The 22,728-nt window shown below is 36.0% G+C and overlaps 1 protein-coding gene across 2 annotated transcripts in view; it reads left to right on the top strand.

Moving 5' to 3' along the window:
- The window catches only part of ATAD2B (ATPase family AAA domain containing 2B), a 161,657-nt gene that overhangs the window by 110,556 nt on the left and 28,373 nt on the right, over positions 1-22,728 (top strand). Inside the window, exons 20-22 of one of the 2 annotated variants that reach the window (XM_028099431.2) lie at positions 11,949-12,084; positions 14,228-14,409; positions 18,494-18,653. In XM_028099431.2, the coding sequence (XP_027955232.2) occupies positions 11,949-12,084; positions 14,228-14,409; positions 18,494-18,653 (478 nt within the window). Of the gene's footprint in view, positions 1-11,948; positions 12,085-14,227; positions 14,425-18,493; positions 18,654-22,728 lie in introns of both variants that reach the window. The other variant, XM_028099430.2, reaches the window with a different exon arrangement.

Genomic DNA, 22,728 nt, shown 5'->3' with positions numbered 1-22,728 from the left:
TTTTGTTCTGTTTAGTACTTGTTAGCTATCTTGCTAAAATCAGTACACTTACTGATTTTGTAAATACATATATTAAATGTAGAGTAATTCATTTTTGGTTATTCAGAATCTGATATTCTTAATTAAGACCATTAATCACAATGGTTTTTTTAAATTTTATCATAGGCGCCAATAAAGTTTAGTAGAATGCTATATGTAGTAAGAGTCAGAAAAACCAAGTTGTACTGACTTATTGGTCTTTTGATTTTGGATAAACTTTTGAACCTAGGATAGTCTCAGTTGCCTCATCTATAAAATGTGGATAATAACAGGCTTCTTGGTGTGAGATAATATATGTGAATTTATGTTAGAAACCACAGAGCTATAAAATATTTGGTATTATGAAGTAGGAATGTACTTGAAATTGATTTAAATGGATTGAACCTGGACATAACCTAGAAGCCACTTTTATTTTTTATTTTTATTTATTTATTTTTTTAAAGATTTTATTTATTTATTCATGAGAGACAGAGGGAGAGAGAAAGGAAGAGAGCGAGAGAGAGAAGCAGAGGGAGAAGCAGGCTCCCAAGGAGCAGGGAGACTGATGCGGGACTCGATCTCAGGACCCTGGGATCATGACCTGAGCTGAAGGCAGATGCTAAATAACTGAGCCACCCAGGTGCCCTAGAAGCCACTTTTAAAAATTAGATCCTCACTGTCAAGTAGTTTTATTATAATTTTATAAGAGATAAAGAAAATTTGGGGTAATTGAGGGTTCTCCTTAGGAATATATAATTAACTGATGTTTTCCTTATATTGTCTGATAAATTTGTAAATAAAAGTCTTATGAACCCATTTTCTTGATACAGCAATATTGCCTACTCCTGCTGTCTGTTCACATATGTGATTTCACTTTTGGTTTAGTTCTTTTTTTTTTTTTAAAGTAAGCTCCATGCCCAGAGTGGAGCCCAACACAGGGCTTGAACTCACAACCCTGGGATCAAGACCTAAGCTGAAATTAAGAGTCAGACGCTTAACTGACTGAGCCACCCAGGCTTCCCTGCTGGTTTAGTTTTTTAAAGCTAACATTGTATCATACAAATTTTCAGTGTTGCTATATTGTTGTTACAGTTTTTAATGGATTCAACTTATTCATTATTTGTTTACCAGTACCCTTAATTAGTAGCTAAAATATTAGAGAGTTGCTAGCTGAAATTTCAGCTTTTTTTTCCCCTTTGTTTTCTCTGTTCTTTACACTTATTAACCAAGTAGCTAGCAAAGCTATCATGGATATTCACATTTGTGGGGAAAGGATTATGAGAATTCTTAGATTACTCATTATAACATGTTTTATACTTACTGTTCTTCAGAAATCCTTCCCTGCCCCTAAGCCTTTCATTTAAATTTCAGCTTTGCCATTAGAATGCTTGCTTTGTTTAGGTTACAAATTGAGATAGTAGTGAACAATAGCACATATTGTTAAATATTTGGTGAATAAATGAAAAGCATAGAGAATTGCAGATTAAGTAACTACAGTTAGCAAAGTACCTGATCTGTAGAAGAGATGAAGTAGACACTGGGTGGCAAAAAACCCAAGTGATTCTAAAAGAAGGAAATGGCCAGTTATTAGAGTGCCTTTAAGAAAATACAATGGGGAAAAAACAAAGAAAATATAGTAGGACAGTGCAGAGGATCATAGGAGAAGAGAGGGAAAACTGAATGGGAAAGTCATTAGAGAGGGAGAAAAACCATGAAAGACTCTTAACTATAGGAAACAAACGGAGGTTTGCTGGAGGGGAGGTTAGTTGGGGGGATGGGGTATTTGGGTGATGGTCATTAAGGCGGACACGTGATGAGCACTGGGTCTTATATGCAACTGATGAATTATTAAACTCTATATCTGAAACTAATGATGTACTATATGTTGGTTAATTGAATTTAAATAAAAAATACAGTGGATAATTTAAAAGTAAAATACAGATTTTAACCTGTCAAATAGGCAGATATAAAAAAACAGTTGAATAGGGCGCCTGGGTGGCTCAGTTGGTTAAGCGACTGCCTTCGGCTCAGGTCATGATCCTGGAGTCCCAGGATCGAGTCCCGCATCGGGCTCCCTGCTCAGCAGGGAGTCTGCTTCTCCCTCTGACCCTCTTCGCTCTCGTGCTCTCTATCTCTCATTCTCTCTCTCTCAAATAAATAAATAAAATCTTAAAAAAAAAAAGTTGAATAAACCTCTCCAGGGCAGTCCAAGTAATAGATTTAAATATGTACACACATTATGGCTCAGCAATACCATTTATGGGTAATTATCTGAAGAGTTTTTCACGAACTAACACAAAGATACAGTGTAGACCACGCAAAAAATACAAGAGTATTTATTATAGCTTTTCTTCATAGATTGGAAACTGTTTAAATGTCATATTGTAGGAAATTGGCTAAGTTATAGATTTCTTCCATGAAACACAATAAAACCTTTAAAATATTGATGTAAAAAATAATGTTGTGGGGTCCTGGCTCAGTTGGTAGAGTATGTGACTCTTGATCACAAGGTTGTGAGTTTGAGCCCATGTTGGATGTAGAGATTACTTAAAAATAAAATCTTAAAAAAAAAGTCATGAAAAGATGTTGTGAATACATTGTTAAAAAATACAGGTAATCAGTATGTATAGTATCCAAGTTTATATAGAAATAACTATATAGTAGTTGTATAGTTTTATATATTTAAATAAAACTACATAAATATAACTGTTAACAGAAGTGTTAATAGTAATTATTTCTGAGTATTAAGATTATAATAATTTTGATTTATCTGTATTTTCTGAATCTTGTGTACTAAATGCTATTATTCTCAGAAAATAAACTCAGAGATGAAAAGGAAAGGTTCTCCACGCAGCTTTTAAAATAGAACAAAACCAAAAAAGAATTAGTTACCATGGGGGTAATGTTTTGTTTGTTTGTTTTTTAAGATTTTATTTATTTATTTGACAGATAATGAGAGCAGGAACACAAGCAGAGGGAGCGGGAGAGGAAGAAGCAGGCTTCCTGCGGAGCAGGGAGCCCAATGAGGGGCTCCATCCCAGAACCCTGGGATCATGACCTGAGCCGAAGGCAGATGTTTAATGACTGAGCCACCCAGGCTCCCGTTTGTTTGTTTTTAAGATTTATTTATTTATTTTAGCATATGCAAGCAGGTGTGAGGGGTGGGGAGGGGCAGAGGGAGAGGGAGAGAGAATGGCAAGCGGACTCCCTGCTGAGCACAGAGCTAGTCATGGAGCTCCATCCCATGACCCTGAGATCATGACCTGAGCTGAAATCAAGAGTCGGACGCTTAACCAACTGAGCCACCTAGGCGCCCCCCGCCCCGGGCAGGGGTAATGTTTTATTAGGAATATAAAACTACTTTCTTTCTGTGGGACAAAGTAATAATTTCATCTTTTAGAGCTCTTTAACATTCTCTTGTAGATGTTTCTTTGTAGTTAGATCTCTCTCCTAATCTAGTAGTTCCCAAAGTAAGCTTCTACTTAAGGCAGTACATTGGGATATTGAAAAAAACATTAGAACTTGATTTGTCTTCATATTAAGTATTGTGTATATATACGTTTTATAATAGAAATAGTATTAGTAGAATATATATTTAAATAGTATATTAAATATACTAGAAGAGATATTTTCAGATTTTTTTTTTTAACTGATGAGGTGTTAGATAAAAAAAAGTTTGGAAAACATTGCTCTAAATCAGCTGTTATCCAAGTGTGGTTCAAGGACTTCTGTGGGCCCCACAAGACTTTCAGGGAGATGTCACATTTCTCTTTTTTTCTAACTACATATCTGCTTGAATATGGGTTTCTTCATGTACTACAGTCAAAACAACATATTGTAACAGATTGAATGCAGAAGCAGAAATGAGAATTCAGTTGTCTCTTAGTAAGCCAGACATTAGAGATTTGAGGAAATGTAGAACAGTGCCATTTTTCTTGCTAAATTTTATTTTTTTATTATTATTTTTTTGCTAAATGTTATTTTGTATATGTTTTATATTTTGAAAAAATATATTTTTTAAAAGAACATATTTTTCAAAATACATTTTCAGTGCTAATATGTAATAGGATTTAATTGAATATATAATTTGGAGTGCTCTTAGTTTTAATTTTAATACATAATTATGGACAGATGTAACCCACATAAACTGAAGCTCTTTTGGGTTCCTAAGTGTGTTTTTTTTTTAAAGATTTTATTTATTTACTTGACAGAGACACAGCGAGGGAGGGAACACAAGCAGGGGGAGTGGGAAAGGGAGAAGCAGGCTTCCCGCCGAGCAGGGAGCCCGATGTGGGGCTCGATCCCAGGACCCTGGGATCATGACCTGAGCCAAAGGCAGATGCTTAACGACCTAGCCACCCAGGCACCCTCCTAAGTGGGTTTTTTTTTTTTTTTTAATATTTTATTTATTTATTTGACAGAGAGAGACACAGCGAGAGAGGGAACACAAGCCGGGGAAGGGGGAGAAGGAGAAGCAGGCCTCCCGCCGAGCAGGGAGCCTGATGCGGGGCTCGATCCCAGGACCCTGGGATCATGACCTGAGCCGAAGGCAGACGCTTAATGACTGAGCCACCCAGGCGCCCCCTCCTAAGTGGTTTTTAAGAGTTTAATAAGATCCTGAGACCAAAACGTTTGAGAACCTTTGACCTAGACCACAAACTCTTTGAGAGGAGGGGACTGTCTTGCCTTCACTTCTCTACTTCTTGACATATTGGAATTGCTTAGTAAATGTTTGTTGCATAAAAAATAGGAATTTACCACTGAATCACCACACATTGGCTTGAGCTCTTGCTCGGCCTCATTTCTTTTTTATTTTTGTAAAATTCTAGTGTAGTAGGTAAATTTTACTTTTGTGGACCCTGCAGACTCTTTCTGAGAATAGTTGGAGAATTTTAGCTGAGTTACATGGGAATTGCGAATTATTTCTCTTCAGGAGAATTAGAAAAAAGAAAAGAGGATTGAGCATAGGAAAGGGACTTTTAAACAGGGAAGCAGATAAAAAGTAGAAATATTTGTAGGAAGGAAAACAAACTTTGGTCAGAAAGAATTGTGCTTACATTTCTGAACAGATTCACAGTATGTATTTTGGTATTAAATTGTTATATGGGCAGGCTCAAAATGATATAATTGGAAGTGAATTTTATTTTATTATTAATTTTATTTATTTATTTTAGAGAGGAAGGGGAGAGGGACAGAAGAGAGAATCTTAAGCAGGCTTCATGTCCAGTGTAGAGCCCCATGTAGGGCTCAGTCTCACAACCCTGAGGTCATGACCTGAGCCGAAATCAAGAGTCGGATGCTTAACTGAGCCACGCAGGTGCCCCTGGAAATGAATTTTAAGGAAATATCTCCTCAGCTACACTTAGGAAAGTAAAGATCACAAGCAGCATTTTGTTATTTCAGTATTTCGTGTCTTTTTGTGTCTCTCGGTTTATCATGGGAACTGGGAGTTAAAAATCAGTAACTGAAGTAGAAAAATCAAGTTGGGGCATTGAAAACTCAGATGAATGATTCATGTGTACAAGAGAAATATCTTAGTATTGATTTTTTTGTTGTAAAACAATCATGATTCTTAAAATTTACAAGGAAAGAGGTCATTGCAAGTCTTTTAAAATCACAACTATCTCTAGTAAATGAACATGAATTATTACTATGTTAAGGTAAAATGTTATTTATTTTTATTTAGTGAATTATTTACTTAATTTTGTTTTGAGGAAAGCAAATTTTATTCACAAAAGGTGTCTTAGGTTCATTTCTGACCTAATTTCCCATTCCTTTTATCTTTGACATCTTTAGTCTTAAAACACTATTTTTCCCCATTACAGAGTTTGAATGAACTCTGCCTTTAAAACTGGGGACTGACAACTCCAACATTTAATAAATGAGTTAAAACGAAAAGATTTTGGTAATGAAAGAATTGCTGCCACTTATGCAACTATGTCCCAGGCACTGTAGAAGCCAGTTCCATATATTATCTAACTCAAGTTTTTTAACTGTTTAGTAATAAGGAAAGTATTCTTGTTGTTTTCCCATTTGACAGATAAAGAAACTGAAGCCAAGAGGGGTAAAGTATCTTGCCTAGGATCTCACAGCTAGTATGGCAGAGCAAAGTTTTAAATCCAGGTTTATCTGATTACAAAGGTCATGCACTTAAAATGCATTGTACTCTTTCAGACTGCAGAGAGATCCATTTCTGGATATTGTGATGCTTAGGCTGATGAGTGGTCAGGGAAGAGTTTTTATTTATCAATTTAAAACCGTTGTTTATTCATCAAAAATTTATTGTGTGCCTATCATGTGCAATGCATTGTTATAATAAGTGAATTTGTTTAAGGTGGGTCCAGTGTCTGTTTTTTTCGTGCTTTCATTAACAATGCTTAGCTGCCTTATGCAGTCTCTATGTGTACACACACATGGAATACTAACAAATTGATGCATATATACATGTACATATTTCTAGTATGGTAAATCTTTGTAGAATGAATGAATAGGTGAAAAACCAAAAGATAGCCACTGTTCTCTAATAATTCAGTTTAGAGTGGGGCACCTGGGTAGCTCAGTCGATTAAGTGTCCGACTCTTGATTTCGGCTCAGTCATGATCTCAGGGTCGTGAGGTCAGGCTCCACACTCAGTGCAGACTCTGCTTGAAATTCTCTTTCCGTCTCCCTCTGTCTCCCCAATAAATAAAAAAAATATATATATTAAAAAGTTTAGAGGGAAGAAGATACCTGAAAAAAATAATACAGTATGGGAAGTGCTGTGATAGTATAATATAAAAAAACACGATCCATAAAAGGAAAAAACTGATAAAGTCAGGTTTATCAAAATTAAAAATTTTTAAAAAGGCACCATTAAGAAAATGAGAAAATAAGCCACAAACTCGGAAAAAAATAAAAACAAAAAAAGTATTTCAAATACATCAAATTGCATCTCTTGATAAGACTTAAATCCAGAATGTATTAAGAACTCTTTCAGGATGCCTGGCTGGCTTAGTCACTAGAGAATGTGACTCTTGATCTTGGGGTCATGAGGTTAAGCCTCATGTTGGGCATAAAGAATACTTAAAAAAAACTCACCACAAGACTGTGACAAATGATTTTCAACAAGAGTGTGAGGACCATTCATGGGGAAAAGATAGTCATTTCAACAAACGGTGCTGGGAAAACTGGATATCCACATACCAAAGAAATGAATTGGACCCTTATTTTATACCATATGCAAAAATTAACTCAAGATGGATCAAAGAACTAAACAGAAGACTTAAAACTATAAAACCCTCAGAAGAAAGCATAGTAGAAAAGTTTTACGACTTTGGATTTAGTAATGATTTCTTTCTTTTTTTAAAGATTAATTAATTAATTAATTAATTAGACAGCACACAAGCAGGGGGAGTGGCAGGCGGAGGCAGAGGGAGAAGCAGGCTTCCCGCTGAGCAGGGAGCCTGATGTGGGACTCGATCCCAAGACCCTGGGACCATGACCTGAGCCGAAGGCAGTTGCTTAACCAACTGAGCCACCCAGGCGCCCCTAGTAATGATTTCTTGGCTGTACACTACAAGTACAGGCAACAAAAGAAAAAATAGATAAACTGCATTTCATCAAAATTAAAAACTTGTTGCATCAAAGGGCACTATTAACAGACTGAAAAAAACCCACAGAATGGCAGAAAATATTTGCAAATCATATAAGGGGTTGGTATCCAGAGTATATAAGAATTCTACAACTCAAGAACAAAAAAAAACCCCAACCAACCAAACTTCCCCTAAAGGAGATACTCAAATGGCCAATAGCACATGAAAAGATGCTGAACATCACTAATCAAAAGGGAAATTCAAATTAAGACCACAATGAGATATCAGTTCATACCCATTAGGATGGCTGTTAACATAAAAACGGAAAATAACTAGTGTTGGTCAGGACGTGAAGAAATTGGAGCCCTTGTGTGTTGCTGGTGGGAATATAAAATTGTGCAGCGTCATTGAAAATAAATGGTACAGGGGCGCCTGGGTGGGTCAGTTGGTTGGGTGACTGCCTTCGGCTCAGGTCATGATCCTGGAGTCCCTGGATCGAGTCCTGCATTGGGCTCCCTGCTCGGCAGGGAGTCTGCTTCTCCCTCTGACCCTCCCCCCTCTCATGTGCTCTCTCTCTCTCTCTCTCTCTCATTCTCTCTGTCTCAAATAAATAAATAAAATCTTTAAAAAAAAAAATGGTACAGTGATTCCTTAAAAAGTTAAACAGAATTACCATATGATCCAGCAATTCTGCTTTTGGATATACACTCAAAAGAAGTGAAAGCAGGGATTCAAACAGGTATTTGTATACCCATGTTCATAGCAGCATTATTCACAATAGCCAAAAGGTGGAAACACACAAATGTCCATCACCAGAGAGATGGATAAAGAAAATGTGGCATATACATACAGTATAACATTATTTAGCTTTAAAAAGGAAGGAAATTTTAACACATGCTACAACATAGATAAACCTTGAAGACATTATGCTAAGTGAAATAGGCCTGTCACTAAAGGACAAATAAATGATTCCTCTTTTAAAAAGTTCCTAGAGGGGGCGCCTGGGTGGCTTCGTCGGTTAAGCCTCTGCCTTCGGCTCAGGTCATGATCCCGCAGTCCTGGGATCGAGCCCACATCGGGCTCCCTGCTTGGCAGGAAGCCTGCTTTTCCCTCTCCCACTCCCCCTGCTTGTGTTCCCTCTCTCGCTGTGTCTCTCTCTGTCAGATATATAAATAAAATCTTTAAAAAAAAAAAAATAAAATAAAAAGTTCCTAGAGTAGTCGGGTTTACACAAAGTAGAATGGTGATTGTCAGGGTTGGGGAGAGGAAGAATATGGGGAGTCAGTATTTACTGGATACAGTATTTCACTTGGGGAGGATGAAAAAGTTCTGTAGTTAGATGGTATGATAGTTGCATAACAATGTGAATATACTTAATTTTACAGGTTGTATAATTAAAAATGATAAAAATGGCAAATTTTAAGTTATGACTATTTTGCCACAATTAAGGTAAAAAAGACTACAAGTTAAGATTTAAATAGACATTTCACCGAAGAGTATATATTCTCTTGGGCTAATAAAGCATGAGAAAAGATAATATCATTAGTCATTCAGGAATGGGATACCACTGCACAACCACTAGACAGTATTGAGTGTCGGCAAAGGATGTTAGAGAAACTCAGGCTTATATGCTGGTGGTGGAATTATAAAGCATGCAGTCATTTTTTGAAAAATTGGCACTTCTTAAGATGTTAGTCATAAACTTATGATATGACTCAGCATTTCCACTCCCAGGTAACTACAGAAGGAAATATGTTCACACAAAGACTTGGATGCAAACGTTCCTACTACCATTATTCATAATAGTGGAAACAGCCCATTATTCAATATTCACTGGTGATTGGTGAAACCAAACATTGTTATATACACACAGTGAAATACTGTTCAGCATTAAATGGAATGAACTACTGACACATTCTACAACATGGATGAGCTTTAATATATTATGCTAAATGAGAGAAGCTAGACAAAAAAAGACTACATGATACACAATTTCTAGAAAAGGCACATCTCTAGAGATAGTAAATCAGTGGTTGGGTGGGGAGTGTGAGCATGAGTAGGGATTGATGGCAGATGGACATGAGGGAGATCTTTGGAGGTAATGGAAAGGTTTTAAAACTGACTTGTGTTGTTGCACAACTGAATTAATTTACTAAAAATCATTGAACTTAAAAAAAGTTTAATGAGGGATATTAGAAGGTATGCCCGAGTGTATCTGGGAAAGTCAGAGAAAGCATCACCCAGAAACCATTGGCTTGAGTGGAGAGTTAAAAACAGGGTTAAGAAAGAGTGGAAAGCACATATAGAGATCACCGTGAACCAGTGTGAAACTCCTTTCAGGGAGTTATATGAAGCTTCTTGTCTAGTTGTTGCATGAAATTTGAGGCTGAGAATGTCAGAAGATAGAGCTAGGAGTAAATTTAAAGTAATTTGTAGCCTACTTATAAAGTGATGGGTTCTAAGCTGTTGGTAATAACCTGGCAGGAGTATCAGGGTATTACTAAAGACTTACTCTTGGTATGATTTTTGTATTCACAAAGTTCAACACAATGTTGAAAACTGATCAGAAGGAAGATTATTTAAAACTGAGATTAAATGTTTTGCTACTTCTGAACAAATTCTGTTTATTTTTCAAGACCCAGTTAATGTTAGCTTTTTCAGCTAAATCTTATCTAATGCCTCTTCATCCTACCTCTTGCAAAGTCTCTTCTGTTTCTCTACGAGTGTTACAACACTTCTGGTGTGGTACCATAATGCTTTCTTGTCAAACTTTTAAGATCCTTGACAGCAGGAAGTAACTGTATTTTCTTCAAGTTTGTAATGGCAGTATTTGGCATTATATTTAGCACACAGTGGGCATTCAGTGGTAAATTTGTTTGGCTGAAGAAGAAGGACCAGTGAAGCATAGATCAAAGGGTTGGAGGGAATTTTACATGAAAGTAGTCTGCAAAAAAAATATTGAAAGGGCACATGATGAAATTTTATAAACTCTTAAAGGATTTGGCTTTGGGTTGAGATAAATAGTTCCCCATCCAGATTTTGAATTCTACTTTTCATTGATTGTTTCTTTTCTATGTTAGAATTTTAGAGGTGGAAAAGGCCTTTAGAGATTACATAATCTAGTTTTTTTTTTTTTACTTATTTTGTGACCCTAAGCCAGTTACATAAACCTTTCCAAGTCTAAGTTTTCTCAAGTATAAAATGAAGGACTCCTGTATATTCTTCATTATTCTAAAGATTGATTGAAATAATATTGAGAAATTTTTAGTCTTCAATTTAGTAAGTGGTTAGACATGACAAATTGAATGAATTATCTAAAGTTTACTATAAACGTGTGGCTAAATTTGGGCTAGGATCTAATGTCTTGAATTTTGATTCAGTGTTTTCTCATTGTCTTATAGTTGGTTCTTCTTTCCGTATTAGTGACCTTTTCCCATCTTCATTTGCATTTTCCATTTTGATCTGGGCTGGGGAAGAAAATTGCAAACTTTACTCATTCATTCCATGCTAATTACGCATTAGTATGTCCCAGTCACTGTGGTAGGTATAGGAAAACAGACGAATAAGGAATGGTCTCTTTTCTCAGGGAGTTTGGTGTCTAGAAGTGGAATATTGACCTTCTAGGAAAACATAAAAATTAAAGTGTGTAGAATTAATGTGGATGATGTGGAGGATTTAAACAGCCTATCTTGTAAGGCGGACATCTGGTGTCAAAGCCTCTATAGAGGAGGTAAACAATGGAGAGATAGGTAATCACCAGTGGGAAGGAACTGAGGGATGTAAGAATGACTGGTTTAATATTGCTTGGGAGTTTTGTGTGGAAGGTGGTGTCATTGTGGAGCATTCTGGGAAGAAACTGAAGGTATAGTTTATTTGCAGTGAAACCAGCATTCTGGAAGATGCAGTGGAATAGACTTGATATGAGAAGAACCCAGAAAAGGAAATCATTGAATAGGAAGTACACAGAAATAACATACAAGAAGGCAGTGTTGTTAGCATCTTTCCAGCTCTCTAACATAGATTCTAGGTAATTACTTTCTAGGTCTTAATGCAAGAAGTCCTTTGAGGTTTGCCATCTAACTATTATAATCAATTATTGTTTCTGCTATTATTTGCTGACTCTTCCAGGTATAGTATAATTTATTAATGACTTGGGCAACTGGTCATTCTACCATTATGGTCTAGTCCATGAGATTGAATCTCTCAACAGCATAGCCTTAGCATGAGGTTAACCCTAACCCTACATGAATGAAAATTGAAAATGGTACTGGAAGTTGAAGAAATTGTAGTTTGGTATAATAAGTAAGCTTTTAATTCTCTATATATTTAATGTCTTTGTGTGTATGTGTATGTGTGTAGGTTAAATGTATCTTTAGAATACAGTATGAAGAGGTCTTGTATATTCAAAGGCCTATTGAAGAAGACAGAAGAAAATTTTTCCAAGAATTGATTCTCAATCAGGCATCAATGGCTCCACCACGGAGGAAACACACTGGTAAAGTTCCTAAAGGCTTTAGGAAAATGGGGGGAAGGGAATGGGGAATGGAATTAAGAAATGCCCTTTCTTGGAGTCACTTTTTAAAAAATTCATTTCTTGTGGAAGTAAAGTCAGTTCTTTAGATTCTGCTCTTTAGATGGACACTTCTCTTTAGATGGAGTGGTCATTGTGTTTACTTGACTTGAGTAGATTGTGAGGTACAGCCTCATAGTTAAGGCCTTACTAAAAGGTGACTGTTAATGAAGTATTCATATCATTTCAATCCAGATGCTGTGGTAGATTTCACATTCTGAGGCTCAAAAAGTCTTCAGTTCTGTTCTGTTTTAGTCAATTTAAGTACAGAGGACTTGAACTATAATTGTGAGAACACCAGGTGGTGTGCTGATTACTTTGTGGGTCAGGGTAGGTGTGATGGGTCAAGAGCTGATTAGAATGTTTGACTTTTCTGGTTTATTTTTCACATATTTTTTGAGCACCTATTATGTTAGGTTTCCAAGTGCCTACCATAAGATATCTATCATGACTTTGTTTTAAGCATTAGAATTTTCTTGGATTTGGCCTAAGAGGATAGTATTTCACATTTCAGCCCCCTGACTTAAGTGAGGAATGCATTCTAAGTCGCTCAAGACACTCTTTCTAATCTTAAAGATGTGTAAAAGATAAGGTCTTCTTTGTAATCTTTCAGCCTCTTCTTGAAAATAGCAATCCTGTTACAAGTTTTTAAGTGTCTTTCCCGTCGTTCTATCTTTTGTGTTTCTCATGTGGTTCTTGTAGGATATTAAATACATTTCCACCCCTTGCCAAGTCCTTGCTTTCCCATATTCTACTTCTGTTTTTTATTGATTATATTATCCAGCACTTCAATCAGTTGATTGTTCTTTAGTGACTCTTTTCCACATTTTCTCAGAGTTCTAAAAATGAGCACCTATCAAATGGCTATAGTTGTGGGGTTTTTTCTTCCTAGAAACCTTGGGAAATTAAATATGGAAGTTACACCTTCTGATTATTGGTTGTTGCTCCTGTTAATCTAAATAACAGTATTTAAAATAGTTCATCATGAGAATGATTCATTTTATCTTGCGTACTCCCAGATATATCTTAGTCTCATAGATTGAATTTTCTGTTTTAAAGATTAACATAATTCTTTTTATTTTTGAGTTGCTTCTACTGACTTTCATTTTTCATCTTAGGGGCTATTTAGAAATCAGCCATAATCCTTAAAATTTTAATCCTGAAATTCAGTGTGATACTGGGAAAATCTTTTAAGGAATTAGGGAATGATATGTTTAGGAAAGTTAATACTTTACTTTTTGAGAAGATTTTTTGTTTGTTTTAGCGTAGATAGTGAATATTATAGATTTTATATATAACACTTTAGACTGGATTTTCCATCTTATCCATGTCTTTGGGATTCTTTTTTTAGTTCCTTTTTTTTTTTTTTTTTTTGAGGGAGAGAGAGGGTGGGGAGGGGCAGAGAGAGAGAGGGAGAATCTTGAGCAGGTTCCACGCCCAGCACAGAACCCCACACAGGGCTTGATCTCATGACCCTGAGATCATGAGCTAAGCTGAAATCAAGAGTCAGACAGGTAAACGACTGAGCCACCCAGGTGCCCCCAGTTTGTAATTTTTTTTTGCTCCCTACACAGGTACGTACCATTCACTACCCCTACTATGTTGTACTAAGAATATGAGTGTAGACTTGTCTAAAATTAGAACTCTTTTGGGAGTGGGAAGGATCAAAGAATTGTTACTTGCCTATTTTACTTTAATGCATATAAGGCAACCCCATTTTGAGAAGGTTTTTAAACAACATTGACTTTAAGCACATCAGTATACAGTTCTTCACCTAAAGGTATTTTTGTTGATTTGAAATATTTCTCATAAGTTGTATGTAAATCATATTTCAAAATCATTATTTAAAATCATATCATTTGCCATTTAAAGGAGTCCTACTGTGAGTTGTTTTATGGAGTAAATCTATTCTGTAATATACTGTTGGTTTCCGTTCAAATTTTTACTTGCTGGGTTTGCAAGTGGTTTGTATGTATTTGGAATTCTTTTTTGAGTGAATGACAGAAAAGTAATTGAGGTCCTGGCTCTGCCGTGTTGGAATCTTAACATTTTCTTCTATTTTCTTTAGGTCTTTGTGCTATGGAAGTGCTTCCCCTTGCACTACCTTCTCCACCTCGTCAGTTATCAGAATCAGAAAAAAATCGGATGGAGGACCAGGAGGAAAATACTTTAAGAGAGTTGCGGTTGTTTCTCAGGGATGTAACCAAGAGGCTGGCCACAGATAAACGCTTTAACATCTTCAGCAAACCGGTGGATATTGAAGAGGTCTTGTTTCAGTAGTGTGCAAACAGTGAAGTTGAACTGGCTAAAAGAAAAAAATATTGACATCTTTTTTTGGAAGGAAAAAAAGCAAAGGCATGGATGAATATTACCCCTAGCCTGTAAAATTTTAATCCATGTGATAACTACTGATGTCATCAGCAAACATCTGGTGACTTTTGGATGAAAATAGTGACCAATTTGTATGTCTTCTTAATTAGTATTGATCTTTGTGATCTCTTACTCTTCAGTTTAAGAAGAGGATTAAAAGTTACTTTAGTGAAATGTCCATACTAGACTATTTTTATTCCAGGATAAAGCTTGCTCTTAAAAAGTATATTGGTGTTAACCAATCAAGACCAATTAATTTTTTGGCATTTTCCAAATTATGTATACCTTAGTGAAAGAGGTGGCAAAAAACCCTGAAATTTTTCTTTCATATTTTGGAAATGCCTGTGACTAAGATGCTGTTTGAAGTTAAGCATATCCTATGCAGCTAAAATTGTTTTTCCCTGCAAGGATTTTCTCTGCTCCCAGTGGAAAATTTCTCACTTTTTATGTGTATTGTTTTGTGTCCTTGTGGGAGCATGGTTTGTGATGATAAGAAAAGAAATTTTCCATTTGGAATCTACTATAATATTGATGAAATTTTTTTTTTGTTTTGTTTTTGTTTTTGTTTTTTTATCCTGGGATAATATAGTGTGTGGATGAACACAATATAGTCTTTACTGGCCTTCTTATAGTTCAGACTCCATGTTTGAACAGCTTTGGTGTTGTTAGTTTTTTTCTTCATCTTTTTTTTTTAATTTGAATTATGAAATTATTCATAGTTTAATGTTGCGTCCTTGTTGTGAAATCTGTACTTTTGGACCTGAGCAGATTCCTTTGGAATCATTACCTCATCTATGGGAAGAATGAGCTAGCATTATGTTTTTTTTCCCCTCTGAAAATAGCTATTTTCCCATTTTTTGTTTTTGTTTTTAGTTTTTTTTTTCTTTTTGAGTAAAGGGAATATCTATAACTTTATTTGTATATTTGTATTTATCCACAATACATAGTTTTATCCATTTGATCCTTCTAACAACTTCACAAGGTCATTATTATTTTTCTTATGTTACAGCTAAGGAAACTGAGGCTCGCAGGCAAGTGACATAGCCAAGACTCGGTGGTTTTTTGAAAATCAAAGCCTGCATTCCTCACATTAAATCACAGCTATACCTTAAATCTTTTTCTACTGAAATGACAGGAATTGCCTAATTTGCTTTTGCAATTAATACATAACATTTTACAGTTGTGGAACATTTTTTTCCCTCATTGTGTTATCAGATAATCTTAAAACTATCAGCCCACTTTAAAGATTATTTTATTTTATTTTTTTAAGATTTTATTTATTTTTTTGACAGATAGAGACATAGCGAGAGAGGGACCACAAGCAGGGGGAGTGGGAGAGGGAGAAGCAGGCTTCCTGGTGAGCAGGGAGCCTGTTGTGGGGCTCGATCCCAGGACCCTGGGCCCATGACCTGAGCCGAAGGCAGATGCTTAATGACTGAGCCACCCAGGCGCCCCTAAGGATTATTTTAGATGTTTATTTTTATTTCAAATTGGGTATGGGACTTTGTCACTTAATTGATAAGGGCTTGACCTCAAGTCATATCCTCCCATACTGGGAGTAAACCAATTTTGCCTTTCCCCCAGAGAACTCTCTTTCATTCTAAACAGAAGAGATGATCAGATTTCAAGTGCCATCTGTGGTAGAGTAAAAGTTTTATAAAGGATGGTAAGGTATTGGAAGGGGATAGAAAATGTTGGTTAGATAAAACTTATTCAAGGGTTATATTTTCTTATTTTCTTTTTTATTCTTTCTTTCATTCATTCTGCTACTGGTTCTTTGCTCTTAAAGCTGAAAACGTAGAGATCTCTGTGAAGCATGAGAGGAAAACAAGATAACTATCTATCTATCTATTTATTTTTAAAGATTTTATTCATTTATTTGACAGAGACACAGAGAGAGAGGGAACACAAGCAGGGCGAGTGGGAGAGGGAGAAGCAGGCTCCCCGCTGAGCAAGGAGCCCAATGCGGGGCTCGATCCCAGGACCCTGGGATCATGACCTGAGCTGAAGGCAACGCTTAATGACTGAACCACCCAGGCACCCCTATAACATTTATTTTTTAAAAAAGGTTTTATTTATTTAAGAGAGAGAGCAGAAGGGGGGTGGGGTGGCGTGGGGGGGAGGGGTAAAGGGAGAGGGAGATGCAGACTCCCCACTGAGCAGGGAGCTGGAGGCGGAGGCGGAGGCGGGGCTCATCCCAGGACCCTGGGATCATGACCCAAGCCGAAGGCAGGCGCTTAATAACCAACTGAGCCATCCAGGTGCCCCACAAGATAACCTTTAAATAACCTAAAACATAAAAATTTATATTCAGATAATGAATTTGAAATGTCTAAAAACTTTATGGAATTCCAAAGCAGACTTCAGAGAAAACAAGTTTAGAAAATAAACATTGAATTTAAAATTAAATTTTGGGTCAAAAGTTTTATAATCTTTAGTAATACAAATTTTTTAAAAAAATTTTATTTATTTGATAGCAAGTACGAGTGGAGGAGCGGGGCAGAGGGAGAGGGAGAAGCTGATGCTTAACCGACTGAGCCACCCAGGCACCCCACTAATAAAATTTTTATAGTGCTTTGCAGTTAAACAGTTTCCATATGTACACAAGGCATGCCAAATGCCAGAGCCAAGAATCCGGCTAATATCTTCTTCTTTTTTTTTTTTTTTTTTTTTAAAGATTTTATTTATTTATTTGAAAGAGAGAGAGAACGAGAGAGAGAGCACATGAGAGGGGGGAGGGTCAGAGGGAGAAGCAGACTCCCTGCCGAGCAGGGAGCCCGATGCGGGACTTGATCCCGGGACTCCAGGATCATGACCTGAGCCGAAGGCAGTTGCTTAACCAACTGAGCCACCCAGGCGCCCCCGGCTAATATCTTCTGAGCAATTGTTTGTTCAGTATAGCTTCACTACCTACCCTATAAGGAGGTTTTTGGCTCCTCTTCACTACCTACTCTGTAAGGAGGTTTTCGGCTCCTAGAAGTTAAAAAATAAATTATAACATGCCCACACAGTTACCTAAAAATTTATAAACATATATAAAATATGTATGTGTGTGTGTGTGTGTGTGTGTGTGTGTGTGTGTGTGTGTGTGTGTGTATGTGTATGTTTGCAATGGAGAAAAAGTAACCTTTAGTTTCATAGAGCAGAAATTATCCTAGCTCCAGAATTTGATCCTGGACAAATTAGATGTTTCTAAGACTGCTTTTATATCAAACCTGATTACTCGATTTGAGATTTGCATTGGGGGAGGCAATAGATAGGTTGGTAGAGCTTTCTTAGTGGTCAAATGATAAAAAACATTGGGCAAATCCTGACTTAACTAGCTCCTATTTTGGGTTATCTCCCCGAAAGTCAGCACATAGAGAACATTTGCTTGCGAATTTGTTTATAATTAGCGAAGTCCAACAAATCTTTTACTAGTCATGAAGGCAATACTTATTTTTGTTATATAATTGACTCAAAATGTTTGTAATGACTCCAAAGGAGCAGAAACCACTTTCCATGAAATGATTCACCCTGGAAATGAGAAAGAAAATTTTTTTGTTTAAAGATATTAAAGAGATTTACCAGATAACTTCTTTAATAATATGAAAAATCTATGTTTCTTAATTTCCTTCAGAAAAATTTCTTGAAGTAATATTTATTGATACTTATTGGATGCTTTTACCAATACATTCTCTTCTCAGGTATATCCAAAAGTTTGGGGGAAAAAAACTGACAAAATTGGTTTTATATTTCAAATGAGAAACATTTCAGAGTTGATTTAGATATGACTTGAAACCGAAGCTTTTCATGGAAAGTATGACTTCAAAGTAGTAACTTTAGTAGCATAAATTGTTCTACAATTTTATCCTTATTTGTAATTAGATTTAATTTTTAAATAACTATATGGTTTTGTGTTTTTATGAGTAGATCATATGAAATAGCAGAAGTAATTTTCATTAAAATATCCTCTTTGTTTTAGGTTTCAGATTATCTTGAAGTAATCAAGGAACCAATGGATTTATCAACAGTAATAACTAAAATTGATAAGCATAATTACCTGACTGCTAAGGATTTTCTGAAAGATATTGACCTCATCTGTAGCAATGCTCTAGAATACAATCCAGATAAGGACCCAGGAGGTAAGGATGCACTGGGCAAGATTCACTTTGGTGATCAATGAAGATAGTTGAAAGTTTAAATACTAAAGCATGCCCATGTTTCAGGTAGATAAATTAGTTTTAAAGACATATTATTGTATTTAGAAACTTCTTGATGAGGAACTCATAATATACTTAAATATTAAGTTTAATTATTAATTTGAATTAAATAAAGGATTTATTTATATATTTTTGGTATTCTGTTTAGGGTTTAGTTTTTACTTTTTGTACTTAGATTCTTATTTTGTTCAGGTAGGGTAGAAAGCTGAGTAATTGAGAATTTAATGTGAAATTTGTTTAGTCAACATCACCAGTGCTGGGAATTCCAAACTGGTGGGAACTCATTGTAGGATAAGTTTATATAGTAAAAGACCCATTTATTTATTTATTTATTTGATTTTTTTTTTTTTTAAAGATTTTATTAATTATTTGAGAGAGAGCAGGGGGAGATATAGAGGGAGAAGCAGACTCTCCACTGAGCAGGGAGCCTGATGCGGGACTCTATCCCAGGACCCTGGGATCATGACCTGAACTGAAGGCAGCCACTTAACTGACTGAGCCATTCAGGCACCCTAAAAGACCCCTGGGTATTTTTAATGTTACTTTATTATTTTGTTCCTAATCCCATCCTGTACTCAAATCTATAGTCCCAGCTCTTTAAGTGCTCAGGGAGGACCTCTAGGAACATATCTGTAGTTAAAACAAGATGAATTGACTGATTCAGTGTAATAAGGAAGAATATATATCATGGAACCACATAGGATTTGAGCTTGTGCTAAGGATTTTGGAGAGGATTTAAGAAAGTAGGGCATTGCAGTAGATTGGATGCTCTTAGGAAGTGGGGGTAATTTTGTGAGGCTAAAACTGGGATGGGTAAAGAAGAAGCAGTCAGATGAATCACAGACCTGTACCTCTGAAACAATACGTTATATGTTTAAAAAAAAAAAGGAAGATAGTAGGAAGAGAAAAATGAAGGAGGGGAAATTGGAGGGGGAGACGAACCATGAGAGACTGTGGACTCTGAGAAACAAACTAAGGGTTCTAGAGGGGAGGGGGGTGGGGGGATGGCTTAGCCCAGTGATGGGTATTAAGGAGGGCTCGTACTGCATGGAATACTGCGTGTTAATACACAAACAATGAATCATGGAACACTACATCAAAAATCAATGATGTAATGTATGGTGATTAACATTAAAAAAAAAAGCAATCATTCAAATTATCCAAGATAGGATTATACTTGGTTATTTTTGTGGCTAGGACAATGTTCATGTTTTTGTCTATGTTTAGATATGATAATGGAGTACTCTTGTTTTTATCTTGATTCATCACGGTCACAGAGTGGCCTTTTCTGTTGTGTTCTTAAAATTGTTGATGTTTAATACGAGTACACCGAGGCCAGCTGATAGTGCCTGGACAGTTTCCAGCTGACAGGGGCTGTTATTCTCTCTCTCACTCTGCTGAGGATTCTGTTTCTTCAACAGGTGATAGACAAGTAAGATGCTTTTTACTTCTTAAACATTGATTTAAGTTTCAGTTATCTCAGGGTAGTTACAGTACAGTTTCTGCTTTGTTTCTGTATTCATGGTTAGTAGTTCTTAGGCCGCTTGTTAGAATGACCTGGATTTCTCACTTTCACATGAAATTAGGTGTTTCTTATCTAAATTTAGACCACAGCATGTCATATATTCTAATTCCAAGTTTAGAGGCAGAATAACATTTTACATAGCTGTTCTTAAGCTTTGTATTAGGACATTTGCTTCTTGTTAGTTTTTGTTTCTTTAGCTTCATTTTGACTACTTATTTTATTTTGCTTTCATTTTGACTTTTTATTCCTATACAACATGTAGGAAAATTTCTAGAGATTAAAAACAAAGAAGATAAAGTAACTTGTGATTCCATTACCTTGTGTTCTTTCTCACATACACGGATGTATTGTATATGGAATACATACATGCATAATATTTTTACTAAGATGAGAGCATAATTTTTGTGAACTTTGTCATTCATGTAGTATTTTGTGAAAAGTTTATGAGTTAATATATTTCTATGACATTATTTTAATCACATAGATATACTATTATAGCTAATGCCCTATTATTGGACATACTAGATTTTTTAGTTTTTTCCTGTATTATAACACTGATGAGTATCTTTGTAGCATAAATGTTATGTACATCCTTAACTATTTCCTTAGAATGAATTTCTTAAAGTGAAATTTCTGAATCAAGGAATATATATATATCTCTTTTAAGGCTTTTAATCTGTACTGTTAAATTTTTCTCACAATTTTGTTTTCTTTTACCAGCAGCATCAGGGCTGTTGTTTGCCAATATAACAATTTTATGTGGGTGAGAGAATCTTCTGTGTAGATGGCATCCAGCAACAGTACCACAGTTTGGGTAGTGAAGAATGGGCTGGATGTCAGCTTGATTTGATTTCCTTGCTGGGGCCCTTGGTGAGGGTACAATCTGCACAAGTATGTATAGTGGCCTTGACCAAAGTATGAAAGTACTTGAGTGCCCACACTGTGTCTTAGTTTTCAAGACACAGAGGTAGCTGAAACTGTAGGAGGTAATAAGAGCTTGGGCTTTGGATTTATACCTAAGTGTTAGTCCCAGTTCTGCTATTACCTAGTTCATTAACATTATCAAGTTTAGTCCTTTAAATTTTAGTATCCTTATCTGCAAAACAGGGATAATTGAAGTATTCTTCTCATTGGGGTGGTTGTATGGGTTAAATGAGAATGTATTAGATTAAATCTTGCAAAACTACCATTTTCATATGGTTTAATATAAATATGTTCAGCCCTTAGCATAGTGCCTGAGACATGGTAAGTGTTCCATAGAGGTTAGTAGTTCATATTTTTATTTTGTTATCATCATTAGTTTATTTAAATTGTGCTTTAATTTTTCATAAAGTGATTGCTTAGTGGGTACCTGTGTATTAAATTCTCTGCACCACATTTAAAATTTAATCTTATTTTGGGGCGCCTGGGTGGCTCAGTCATTAAGTGTCTGCCTTCGGCTCAGGTCATGATCCCCAGGGTCCTGGGATTGAGCCCCGCATCGGGCTCCCTGTTCCGCGCTCCCTGCTCCGTGGGAAGCCTGCTTCTCCCTCTCCCACTCCCCCAGCTTGTGTTCCCTCTCTCACTGTGTCTCTCTCTGTCCAAGAAATAAATAAAATCTTTAAAAAAAAAATTTAATCCTATTTTGGAAAAAGTCTAGGGACTGATAGTGAAAAATAAATTTGAATGATTAGAGAAAGCCAGTTGAGGTCAATCCAGATTTTTCCCCCTATATTACTTAATTATAACCACATTGGGTTAATCATAAAGGTCAATCTGGTCAATTCAGATTTTTTACCCTACGTTACTTAGTTATAACCACATTGAAATGATACTACTTTTGAGAAAGAAACCATGGTTTCTGGTGCATAATAAGCTTTTCCTATCTGATGCAGCTGTATAATCAAAGAATATGGCTCTATCTCACAGAGTTGACATGGTACACTTACAACTTTCTTTCTTCACTGTTTTAAATGCAGAGTGTGATATAATTCAAAAGCATGATTTTGGCTCTGTTCAGATTATTTCGTATCTTCAAGTTAAGAGGCTTGTTTTTTTTCTTAGCAGCAGAACCACTTGTTATGTATTAGGAAAACAACCTCAGGGTCTGTTGTGTAGCAAGTGGAAATTACATGAGTGTTGTATTACTTTTACAAGCTCCCATGAGTATTTGGAAGCTTACAGTGTTCTGTTTTGCAGAACCCTTGGCCATTGGGAAAAAAACTAGCATATACGTAGAAGACAAAAGCCAGTATTTTGAAAGCTATACTGTTGCCTAAACGTTTACCCAGATTCTCTCCCTTGAGGATGATGTGGACAGAAATTAAATATGTTAGCTGGAAGGATTTTAACTTGTAGTTCTAAATGTAACTAGTATCAGATATTTGACCCTAATTATTATCTTATAGATCTATATATGTTTAACCATTCCCCATTCTTTGTCTTGTAGTACATCGCATTTTCTAGCCCTCAGTCTCATTCACAGACATACCA

The sequence above is a fragment of the Eumetopias jubatus genome, unplaced genomic scaffold (genome assembly GCF_037043125.1).
Source record: "Eumetopias jubatus isolate StellerSeaLion01/CBP00866 unplaced genomic scaffold, mEumJub1_p1.0 scaffold_9, whole genome shotgun sequence".
Classification (NCBI taxonomy): Eukaryota; Metazoa; Chordata; class Mammalia; order Carnivora; family Otariidae; genus Eumetopias; species Eumetopias jubatus.
Note: the sequence above shows the minus strand (reverse complement) of the source record. Positions and strands in the feature narration are given on the sequence as shown.